General features: G+C 46.1%; 1 protein-coding gene across 12 annotated transcripts in view; it reads right to left on the bottom strand.

Annotated features, from left to right (window-relative positions):
• Positions 1–12772, bottom strand: part of SYNGAP1 (synaptic Ras GTPase activating protein 1) — a 643453-nt gene that overhangs the window by 253013 nt on the left and 377668 nt on the right. For all 12 annotated transcript variants that reach the window (XM_082263688.1, XM_082263695.1, XM_082263697.1 and 9 more), the window contains 2 exons: positions 10396–10549; positions 4731–4829 (listed from right to left, as the gene is read on the bottom strand). In XM_082263688.1, the coding sequence (XP_082119814.1) occupies positions 4731–4829; positions 10396–10549 (253 nt within the window). The remainder of the gene's footprint in view (positions 1–4730; positions 4830–10395; positions 10550–12772) is intronic.

Raw genomic sequence — 12772 nt, 5'->3', positions numbered from 1 at the left:
ATTTCTTGCTATGGTGATCCTAGCGGATATAAATATAAAAGTGAGGTGCCGTCTCTGGTTTCTCGAGGCTTCATCTACTTTGCAACCCAACAGGGCATGTTTAGGTGATTTGGTTAGGTTCAGCATGCAATGTCAAGCGGCAGCTGCCAAAGCCAGCAGAATATTAGCATGCATAAAGAAAGGGATGTTTTCCAGAGATAAGACTATAATCCTTTCACTTTATAAAACTCTGGTCCGACCGCATCTGGAGTATTCTGTCCAGTTCTGGTCGCCAGTCCTCAGGAGGGATGTGTTGGAGCTGGAGAGAGTCCAGAGAAGGGCAACTAAACTGATTAGGGGATTGGAGGACCTTAACTATGAAGAGCGGCTGCATTCGCTAGATTTATTCTCCCTGGAGAAGAGACGCCTGAGGGGGGACATGATAGCAATTTATAAATATCTTAATGGAGATCTCAGCTTAGAAAAAAAGCTGTTCATTTGAAGGGATTGCATGAGGACAAGAGGGTATACCATGCGATTAGAGGAGAAGCGTTTTAACCTCAGGCAACGAGGGGGGTTCTTGCTGTTAGGGCTACAAGATTGTGGAATTGTCTACCACAAGAGGTGGTTTCTGCGGGTAGTATGGTGGCTTTCAAAAGACACTTAGACTTACATCTCAAGGATCAGAACATTCAGGGGTATGTGAGATGATTACAGCCACACACACCTACACAGGTTGAACTGGATGGACTATTGTCTTTATTCAACCTCACCTACTATGTAACTATGTAATTTGGGTAAGAGAAAAAATTAAATTATAAACTCTGATCCAAAATCGTCTCACCTTGGGACATTGCCACCAAATATGGTATGCTGTTCCATCCTGTCCGCAGCCTCTTTGGGGACACTTCTGGTACATAGGTACCCAATCTGGTCGGCACCATGTACCACCTCAAGAGAACTTTGTAATTTTCCTCTATTATGGAGGTATTGATGGAATTGTTTTAGTTTCAGTCATATTTTAGTCATCTGGATTTTTTTAGCTTTAGTCCTATTTTAGCTGACTAAAATCTCCAGTACCAGTGTTAATTTTGTCCGCCTCACAGGTGTGGCATATCAAGATGCTGATTAGACAGCATGATTATTGCACAGGTGTGCCTTAGGCTGGCCACAATAAGGGCCACTCTAAAATGTGCAGTTTTACTGTATCGGGGGGGAGTCAGAGGGGGTCTGAAAACCAGTCAGTATCTGGTGTGACCACAATTTGCCTCACGCAGTGCAACGCATCTCCTTCGCATAGAGTTGATCAGGTTGGTGATTGTGGCCTGTGGATTGTTGGTCCACTCCACTTCAATGGCTGTGCGAAGTTGCTGGATATTGGCAGGACCTGGAACACGCTGTCGTATACGCCGATCCAGAGCATCCCAAACATGCTCAATGGGTGACATGTCCGGTGAGTATGCTGGCCATGCAAGAACTGGGATGTTTTCAGCTTCTAGGAATTGTTTACAGATCCTTGCAACATGGAGCCATGCATTATCATGCTGCAACATGAGGAGATGGTGGTGGATGAATGGCATAAGAATGGGCCTCAGGATCTCGTCACGGTATCTCGTCACGGTATCTCTGTGCATTCAAAATGCCATCAATAAAATGCACCTGTGTTAGTTGTCCATAACATAGCCTGCCCATACCATAACCCCACCGCCACCATAGGCCATTCCATCCACAACGTTGAAATTAGCAAACCGCTCACCCAGACAACGCCATACACGCTGTCTGCCATCTGCCCTGTACAGTGAAAACCGTGATTGGTCCGTGAAGAGAACACCTCTCCAAAGTGCCAGATGCCATCGAATGTGAGCATTTGCCCACTCAAGTCGGTTACGACGACGAACTGCAGTCAGGTCGAGACCCCGATGAGGACGACAAGCATGCAGATGAGCTTCCCTGAGGTTTCTGACAGTTTGTTCAGAAATTCTTTGGTTATGCAAACGATTGTTGCAGCAGCTGTCCGGGTGGCTGGTCTCAGATGATCTTGGAGGTGAAGATGCTGGATGTGGAGGTCCTGGGCCTACACGTGGTCTGTGGTTGTGAGGCCGGTTGGATGTACTGCCAAATTTTCTGAAACGCATCTGGAGACGGCTTATGGTAGAGAAATGAGCATCCAATTCACGAGCAACAGCTCTGGTGGACATTCCTGCAGTCAGCATGCCAATTGCACGCTCTCTCAAAACTTGCAACATCTGTGGCATTGTGCTGTGTGATAAAACTGCACATTTTAGAGTGGCCTTTTATTGTGTTCAGCCTAAGGCACACCTGTGCAATAATAATGCTGTCTAATCAGCATCTTGATATGCCACACCTGTGAGGTGGATGGATTATCTTGGCAAAGGAGAAGTGCTCACTAACACAGATTTAGACAGATTTGTGAACAATATTTGAGAGAAATCGGCCTTTTGTGTACATAGAAAAAGTCTTAGATCTTTGAATTCAGCTCATGAAAAATGGGAGCAAAAACAAAAGTGTTGTGTTTATATTTGTGTTCAGTGTATGTAATTTAAAGGATGACAGAATCACAAAACTTGAGTCCACTAAGAATACATTTTTCATGCCAAGAGGTGAAAAGCCAATGAGTTTCAGGGGTTCAAAACTCCCCCTTCATCAGGACTAAGAAACAAGATACTAACATAAAATAAAATTTCCTGATAAAGGGGGAGCCCCTGAACACGGGGGAGTTTTGAACCGCTGAAACGCATTGGCTTTTGACCGCTTGTCATGAAAAATCAAATTTTAGTGGACCCATTCGAATTTTGTGGTACATCCATCTTTCTCCAGACTACTCCAGGGGCCCCCAGGGATACCCTGGTTCACAGTGAGAGCCTGTAGAAGCTGGATACTCATTCTGATTTTCGCCTATCCTGGGGCCAGTGCTCCAGCAACACGTCTCACTGTCAAATCCTCAATATGCAGATTTTGTGCACTGCAGTGGATGCCAATACAATGGATCCCATGGTCCAGTAGTGAAGAAAGTGCCAGTGAATCCTTAGATTGTGTTACATTTACACATTTAGGCCTTGTTCATGCAGGCTTACTACAGCGTATGCCCAAGTGGGATTTCGTTCTGAATTGAAATTTGGACAAACTTTTCGTTATTCGGAAATTTGGATGTATCCAAATTCTAAAATCACAATAATAATGAATGTAAATGAATCCTCCGAAATAACCAAACGAAATTCCTCTGAAATAATGAAATTCAAATTTTCTTTTGAAAACAAACATATTGCAATTCTTATATGTGAAAAATTTGGCAGCCGCATTAGAATAAAAAAAATTAGAATTCGAATGCTGATTAGAATTTTTCGAATTTGGCAAATTAAAATCGAATTCGAAAACTAATAAACTAAAACGAATAAACGAAATGACACTAAACGAAATCCTGAAAACAGATTTTACAAATTTAACTCAACACAATTAGTTAATTAATGAATCGAAACAAAACAACACAAACTGAATTTTTCCATTCTACACATGTCTACCTGAGTGTTGGCCACTGTAGGTGCTGCTCGACCGAAGCGGCAATGCAGAAGGGGGAGGAAGTTGTGAGGAACTTGGTTCCTATATGATTTCATACAGTCACCAGGAAACAGCTGTCCGATTGGTTGCTGGTGCACCTCCTGACCTCTGCGGCCATCTTAGTTGAGGTCAGAGCTTATTTTAGCCCTTGACCCCCGATTTGGTGCGCATTCTACAAGTGGTGAGTGTAGGGTAAGGTTCCCCGTCTGGGGACAGCCTTTAGCAACAGGGAGAGGAGTAAGGAAAGCAAAGGGACTATGTTATCTCCACCTTGGAAGACTCCCAGTTGGGTAGGACCGGCTAGGCCGCATTTCCGCTCCTCATTGCAGAAGCGGTTGGCATTGTTTGAAGCTACAGAACCAATGCTACTGACTCTGTAGGTGGCTCCAGACAATTGTGATCAACAACTGGGCCTAGTTGTAACCTGCTGAAACATTGCACAATGCAGTCTATTGTATTTGGTCTCTGTGTGTTCTCTGCTGCCGGAACACCACACTGCACCCTGCTCACACATGCGAGGGCTGTGTTTACCTGCAAGGGGGATCCAAGGGTGTTCCATGCATACCCACACAGGTAGTCAGCTTCATGTCAATTGGGACACAGATGCTTTACTAATCTGACATCCGTGTGGGTTACATGGTCTGCGTTCAGGGCTGTGCACCCACACAGGTGTCAAATTGGGAGCAGTGGCTGTGTCTGTGTAGATGTTGCATCCCAACCAGGACAAGGGGGGGGGGGGTCGAAGGAAACCCTGCCCTGGGAGCAAGGGTTTACTGGGGGGGCACCTTCTTTCTGGTGCAAGGCTGACAGGAGTAGTGACAGAGGCTGTGATTTTGACAACCAAGTGACTGCTGGGTGTAGGATCCCCTAAGCTAGCACATCATGGCCGGGGGTGAGGGGGCCCAGTTTGTAATCTTTGTCGTGGGCGCTAGATGACCTTGTCCCGGCACTGACCCCTACTTACATGAATGGGACTGCCTGCATACGGATGCACAGAACATTCCCATGCAGGTAAACACAGCCCTTGCACGGGTGTACACGGTAGTACGCTCATGTGAACAAAGCCTTACACACTGCACTAACTGCAAAAAGTGCAGAGGTGCTCAGATAAGGAAGCCATGTACTCTAGGAAGTAACAAAGAGATTGTTCTTAGTAAATGAAACCAGCTTTGTACCTTGTTGGGCTTGACGGCTCTCTGCAGGTTCTCTATCCATTTGTCCCTTTCAGCAGCCGAACGACAGGCAAAGCATTTGGTACCCGATGCTGTTGTCACCTGCAGAGGGGAAGAAGACCGGTCAGAGATGATGCACTATCTACAGCAACTTGCAGATCAGAATGTTCAAACCTTGCTGTGCTGGGGTGTCAAAGAATAATGAGGGCCACTGCAACAGAAAAGTGCGGCTTTGAAGCCCAACTCCAGCCAAAAAAATTGTTTTTTTTTCATTTTGAAAAGAGCAAGGAAGGTTTAGAACCTCTATTTTTTATTCAATGAGCTTCACCCCCTCAAAAGTCAGCCATTCTAAACCTTTTGTAATGGGTAAAAGAGAGCGCCAAATGAAAATCTTTAGGCCCCTTTCACACGGGCGCTCCGTCCAATGGAGTTCTTTCTGCTCAGTGGGGGATCGATCCGCCGATCCCCGCTGAGCAGGCAGATGACAGCTCCATCTCCGCTCTGTGTGCAGAGACGGAGTTGTCAGATCCCCACTGTCCTCTATGGGGAGATCGGATGAGAACGGACCGCCTGTCCGTTCTCATCCAATCCCATCCGATCCGCCAGACGGATGGAAAAAAGGGTTTTCATCCGTCCGGATTCCACGGACAGGAAAGGAATAGGATAGCAGCGGGATGTCTCCGCTGACACCCGCTGCCCCATAGGGATGCATGGAGCATCTGATCAGGTCTGCCTGAAAAACTGACAGGCGGATCGGATGGGATCGCCCGTGTGAAAGGGGCCTTAGGAGTCCAACGTTTTTATTGTTCAGCTGGTTACGACAAACAAAGCAAAAGACAGCCAACGTGTTTCGGGGGACATACAATCCCTCTTCATCAGGGCTGGAGGAAAGGTTTAAAATAACACCTAAAGAGTATCTCCCCTTTTGTTGAGAAAAAAAAAAACGTTCCACCCTGTGGGTGATCTATGTACATTGCAAAGATTTTACCAAACTTTTTTGCAGATTCCTACCTTTTGTTACTCTGAAGGAATTGCAGTTATTTTGTCTATGTCCATGTGCACAGTGAATGTGATTGGGAGTGATTTTATAATTATCAATCAGCTACTGCACCTGCAGTGAAAAGGTCTAGAGTGGGTGGGGCGCTGCTTTACAAATAATTGCTGGGAAATTTACTATGAAAAAAGTGCTTAAAAAATATAAGGGCTCATAGTGGTACATTCAAACTTATATATAAGACTGAGGCAGCTCCTGATGACGTCATTGTGACAAAACGCGTAGGCAGGAGCTACCAGCGTCTTTGCGTCACTTCTGGTTGAAGTCCGTGGAACGCACCGCACCCGGACTTTCTGGTTTTTCTCATGCTTTATGTTTAATACGCTGCTGTCAGGATGGACATTCCAGCAGACAGAATGGCTTTTCTAGATAGCTTCCTGTGCACAGGCTAATCCGTATTTCTGTTCAGGCTAATAGAAATTGTGCAAGTGCTCACGCACGCAGATACGCGAATATTGGTGCACATGCGCAAATGCCTATTGCTCACGTGCGCGCATCTGTTGCTCATATTGGCACCAAGGGGGCTATTTAAACTGAGCCTGTGCTATGCTTCAGTGCTGACTTGTCTACAGCATTCCTGTGTATACCTGCTATCTGTAAATCTGCATCTGACTACTGTTACCGACCCAGCTTGCCTTGACTTCTCCTGAACTCTGCGTGCATTGATCTCAGCTTGCCTTTGGCCACGCTTCTGCCTATGCATCTGCACCTGATCTGTCTGCCAGTATATGACCCGGTTTGTCTGACTCTGCTCTTGTCTCTACTCTGCTGGACTGCCTGCTGCTAGCCCCTGCCTATGTGCCACTGGTGTCCATCCAGCATTCCTGCTCTGCTGCAACCTTCTGACGGCCTCAGCCTGCTCCTGTTTCCTGCTCAGTGGTGTTCATACGCTACTCCTGCTCCGCTGCGGTCCACTGACGGTCTTCCCCTGCCTAATCCTGACAGTCCGTCCGGCACAGCTGCTATCAAGACCGATAGGCACTCGTGCTACTCTGCACTCCTGTGCTACCTGCTATCTATATTTTTTAAGCACAAAGCACTTTTTTTCATAGTACATTTCCCAGCAATATACGTAAAGCAGCGTCCCACCCACTCCTCACCTTTTCACTACTAAAACACTTCCCACAGCTAGGGATGGGTTTTTTTGGGGAGGAGCAGCTTTTAAACAATTTTTTCTAACTCTTCAACATTGCGCGGAACTGTTTCTCCTTTTTCTATCAACTGCACCTGCAGGGCTCTAATGAAGAAACCTGCAGGGTCTGCATCCCTTTAGACATGTTTCTATTGGGAGTGTCTCACCAAAAATGAAATTTTTGTTGCAGGGGAGGCCTAGTAGGGCTCTTTGATTCTTGCCCTGTTGCTCACAGTATGTAGATATACCAATATATACACTAATAAAATGACAATAAAAAGAAAACAGAATGACATACTGCTATAAATATATGAATCAAAAATAGAATTGAAAAAAAAAAAAAAAACTTTGCATCAGTGCTTGGTAACCTTTCATCAGAATTGTGACAGTCTTTGAGCCGTATATTTACATTAGGCACACAAAAAAAAAAAAAAAAAAACAGTTTGTCCTTTTCAGTGCATTGTCAGCCTAATCTTTCACACATTCAGATAAGGCAGACACACACAAAATCTTCCAGTTCTTAAAGCGGAGATCCGCCCAAAAGTGGAACTTGCTTTCTCTTCCCCTCCAGTGCCACATTTGGCACCTTTCAGGGGGGAGGGGCCGGGGTACCTGTTTTTGACAGGTACCCATTCCCCACTTTCGAAAGACGGCGCTGGGGCGCTGTCCCTTGGAAGTTTGGCCCACTCATCCTCCCCCGGCCGCCGAGCCAATCCAAATGCACAGCGTGCTTCGCTCATGCGCATTAGGGACCCGCCCGTGAAGCCGTAAGGTTTCACTGCCGGGATTCCTCACCAGCAATGGCAGCGGCAGCACCCGACAGCCGATGTAAACATCGGCTGCGGTGCCGACAACGCTGGACTCCAGGACAGGTAAGTGTCCTAATAATAAAAGTCAGAATCTACAGTATGTGTAGCTGCTGACTTTTAATTTTTGGAGGGGGAGGCTGGAGGCTGGAACACCGCTTTAATGAATGGCCTGTAAGGCTCAGGGATTACCTGCTATATAGCATATTACAATCCAATGGCCACTGGGGTGCGCTGTGAGATACAGTACCAATATGCCGCACTGTTTACTTTTTTTTTTCACAGAACTTTATTGAAATGAACTTTATTGAAATGTCACTTGTGACATTTCAATAGAGTTCCATTCATTGTAGCGGTGATTCACGCGGCAATCCGCTGTGCTGGAAATAAAGAACTGACACCATAGGGAACAAAATAGTTTGCCTTGTCTGTGCATTGGGGGCTATGCTGGAAATAGCTGCCAGTGTAGCCCCGCCACATTTAGATGATGGACCTCTTGAGATCCATCATATGTCATTCCCAGAAATCCACAAAAATTTCCTGGGTTCAGTAACACATTAAAAGTAAAGAATACTATTGACTAAAGTTCCAGACCAAAATCTGGTACTTCTAGTAGTCATGGAAATTCTCCTTTCATCAATGCCGCTTCTGGCTCCGTGACCGCTCCTTGAATCCCATGGTACTCAGTGTGGTGACACCAGGAACCAGAACTCTAAGATTACCATTGGGCTGATATCAATCCATCCCGGCGGTACTCATAAATCAGCATTAGCTGATTCATATATGGTTTCCAGGGTCACAGGGGAAGCTATTCAATTGGATGCCCCTGCCCTTTTGGACTCGTCTTGGATCAGGGAGAGCCTATTTAAGGCCCTGGCTCCCAGGCTTGGCAGGCATTTTGCTTGTGGGTAGTGTAGGGACAGGTCACCTGTCTGACAGAGACAGTGATCAGCGGCAGGGAGAGCTTTCAGATTAGTAGGGAAAGGATGGGGACATGCCATCCTTCTGGAGAACTCCTCATTTGGGTTTGGCTGGCCAGGCTGCATTCCGCCCCTCAAGACAGATGCTGCCAGCACATGTCAGACCTGCTCTGCTACACATTTCTGTTACATGCCGTGACCTTTCCCTATCAGCTGCCTTCCCCTTGAGTTTGTTGTGAATTACTGGATTCTGCATTAATGCAAGTTCTGTTCTCTGCTACCAGACTCTTCTCTGTTTACTTCCGCCGCACCATGCTGCACCATCCTGCAAATGGTCCGGGGATTCTAAATCCCTGCTGCTTTCACTCTTCTCCATACAGAGCTGCAAGTACGGACCAGATGCACTGTCACATGGACTCCGTCTGGTCCGTACTTGCTGCTCTGGGTCACTCGGAGAAGAGTGAAAGCAGCAGAGATTTCAAATCCCTGGACCGTTGGGTGGCTTGCGGGAGCCTTAGCAGCTCTGGGTCACGGGAGGTAAGTACAGCAGGGGCCGGCGAGTCGGAGAGGGGGTCCTGTATTGGGTCACCTTTACAGATTTTCTGTAAAGATGAAATTATACTTTAAAGAGGAGTTCCGCCCCCTTTTAAATATTAGAACTTACCTGTCCAGGGTTGTCGGCACCCAGAGCCGACAACCGCAATGTCGGCACCCAAAGCAGATTTTCATATTGGCTCTCGGGTGCTGGCGCAGTCATTCAGGGTAAGGGAACTCCGCAGTGAATTCACAGCTGGTTCCCTACTGTGCTTTGTAATTGGCCCGGCAGCGGAGGAAAAAGGAGGGGGCCGAACTTTCGAGGGACAGCGCCGCGGCGCTGTCTCCCGGAAGTGGGAAAGGGTACCTGTCAAAAACAGATACCCGTTCCCCCCTCTCCCCTGAAAGGTGCCAAATGTGGCACCGGAGGAGGGGAAGAAGCTTATAAGCAGAAGTTCCACTTTTGGGTGGAACTCTGCTTTAAGCCTTGGTTCACACTAACATGATGTGGAAAACACAGCAAATCCTGTGCATTTCCCACACCACATTGCAAGCACATGGTGTCCATGCCATCTGCTGTGGGTGCCAATGTTAGATTAACGACACCCCGAAGCAGACCACAAAAGGCAGTACGATTGCCAAGAATCGCATCGCATGGGTGTTCAAGTGTAGAAAAAAAAGGGTCCTGCGCCATTGTGGTGCAGATACAATGTGATTTGAGCCATACAAATTGTATGGCTCAAATCGCACCGCAAAAACATTGCATCGTGATGTGCACAGGAATGCAGTGCGATTCCTGTGCGAACCACACGCGGTGTTCGGCACGCACTAGTGTGTCCCCAGGCTAAATACCAAAATGCCTTGATTGGTGGATGTCAGTTAGGGGGATTGGGTGTTCTCAGGAAGGCTGCACTGGCATGCAGGCCGCCCCAAGTAACACTTACACTTGATGCTGATCCTCCATGACTGAAAAAAACTAAAATCCAATGAATAAAAGCAGCAGACCAGGAACAGTCAGGCTCTATGGGGAAAAGTGCTAGGTGATGCTGGATGTCTTCCAGCCAGAAAATAAGACTGGTTCTATCTGATTTGCAGCAGCATCTAATGCAGAAGCGCAGAGTGTGCAGCAAAATGAGAGTAAGCTATTTTCGATACCGGGGCCTGTACAACTTTGCAAGCTCAAAAGGTAAAGCTGGAGTTCAGCTTTAAACAAGAACATCACCTCAAAACAAAACTCCTGTCCCAAGATACTGCTGTGCACGGGTTTCACCACCGAATCTTCATCCAGATTCAGATCCAAGGCTTCCGCAGCGCTGCTCGGACTCAGCAAAGACTCATGGGAGTGCGATTCCTTGAATGCCTGCATGAGACGAGCCCTGAGGGAGAGAGGGGACAAGACAGCGACATTGGTGAAAGTCCTTTGACGTGGTACATTTACCTGTATAAATAGAACTGCAATCTGTACGCTATAAATAGAACTGCAATCTGTACGCTATAAATAGAACTGCAGTCTGTACGCTATAAATAGAACTGCAGTCTGTACGCTATAAATAGAACTGCAGTCTGTACGCTATAAATAGAACTGCAGTCTGTACGCTATAAATAGAACTGCAGTCTGTCCGCTGGTGAAAGAGGAAAACCCAAAAAAAAGGACAAAAACATTCAGATTTCCCCCCTTTCACTTTTGTTCTTTAGGCCTGTGTGTTGATAAAGCTACTTTCTTATATGTCCCATATTCAAGCCAGGGTGGCATCTACAGTGCATCCAGAAAGTATTTACATAGTAGTTGAGGTTGAATAAAGACAATAGTCCATCCAGTTCAACCTGTGTAGGTGTGTGTGGCCGTAATCATTTCCCATACCCCTGAATGTTCTGATCTTTGAGATGTATGTCCAAGAGTCTTTTAACCACTTAAGCCCCGGAAGATTTTACCCCCTTCCTGACCAGGGCCTATTTTGCGATTCGGCACTGCGTGACTTTAACGGACAATTGCGCGGTCGTGCGACGCTGTACCTAAACGAATTTGACGTCCTTTTTTTCCCACAAACAGAGCTTTCTTTTGGTGGTATTTGATCACCTGTGCGATTTTTTGATCATGCGCTATAAACAAAAAAAGAGCGGCAATTTTGCAAAAATAACAATATTTTCACTTTTTTTTATATGAAATTCCCGAAAAAAAATGTAAAAATCTAAATTTTTTAACATTTTCGGCCAATTTGTTTTATGCTACATATGTTTGGTAAAAAAAATCGCAAAAAGCATATTTTGATTGGTTTGCGCAAAAGTTATCGCGTTTACTAACAAAGGGAAAGATTTTTGTCATTTTTGTTGTGTTTTTTTTTTTAACGCGTAATGGCGGCGATCTGCGATTTTTTTTTGCGGTACTGCGACATTGCGGCGGACAGATCGGACCCTTGACTGACATTTTTGATACTTTTTGGGTTACCAGTGACATTACTACAGTAATCAGTGCTATAAATATGCACTGTTACTGTAAAATTACACTGGCAGTGAAGGGGTTAACTTTTTTGCGAGGGAGGGGTTATGTGTGTCCCTAGGGGCGTGATTCTAACTGTGATTGGCTGTGGCTTGAGGTGTAGGAACAGTGATCAACGGTTCTACATAGTAGAACCGTATGATCACCATTCCTACACAGCGGAGAATGACAGGCGGCTTGTTTACATTAGCCGCCTGCCTTTCTCCCTCTCCACAGACGATCGCGAGTGACCGGCGGACGATCGGGTCTGCCGGTCACACGCGCGGGGGGCGCTCGCTCCTGAGACCCTCACAGGCTAGCGACGTAGACCTACGTCGCTCTGCCTGTGAGGGGCTGACTGCCGCAGTAAATATACTGTGAGCAGTCGGCAAGTGGTTAAAAGTAGCCATACTGCCCGCAGCTACCACCAATTGCGGTAAAGAGTTCCACAATCTTATTGCCCATACTGTAAAAACCCCCCTGCATAGCCTTAGGTTAAATCCCTTCTCCTCTAATCGTCGTATGGCCTCGTGTCCTCTTACATTCCTTGCGACTGAATAGTTTTTTTTCTATGCTGAGATCACCGTTGAGGTATTTGTAAATCGATATCATGTCCCCTCTCAGGTGTCTCCTCTCCAGGGAGAATAAATTGAGCGCTTGTAAGCGCTCTTTATAATTAAGGTCTTCCAATCCCCTAATTAGTTTAGTTGCCCTTCTCTGGACTCTCTCCAGCTCCAACACATCCCTTCTGAGGATTGGCGACCAGAACTGGACAGAGTACTCCAGATGTGGTCGGACCAGTGTTTTATTTAGTGGTAGGATTATAGTTTTATCTCTGAAGGATATCCCCTTCCTTATGCATGCTGATATTCTGCTGGCTTTGGCAGCTGCAGCTTGACATTGAATGTTATTGCCTAGTCTATCCTCTACTAAGACTCCCAGATCTTTCTCCACAGAGCTTCACTTTTTCCACATTTTATGTTACAGCCTTATTCCAAAATGGATTAAATTCATTATTTTCCTCAAAATTCGACAAACAATCCCCCATAATGACAACCTGAAAGAAGCTTGTTTGAAATCTTTGCAAATTTATTAGAAATAAAAAACAAAAAAAATCCCATGT

The sequence above is a fragment of the Pelophylax lessonae genome (genome assembly GCF_965119305.1).
Source record: "Pelophylax lessonae genome assembly, chromosome: 7".
Classification (NCBI taxonomy): domain Eukaryota; kingdom Metazoa; phylum Chordata; class Amphibia; order Anura; family Ranidae; genus Pelophylax; species Pelophylax lessonae.
This window is presented reverse-complemented; position numbering and strand designations above follow the sequence as displayed.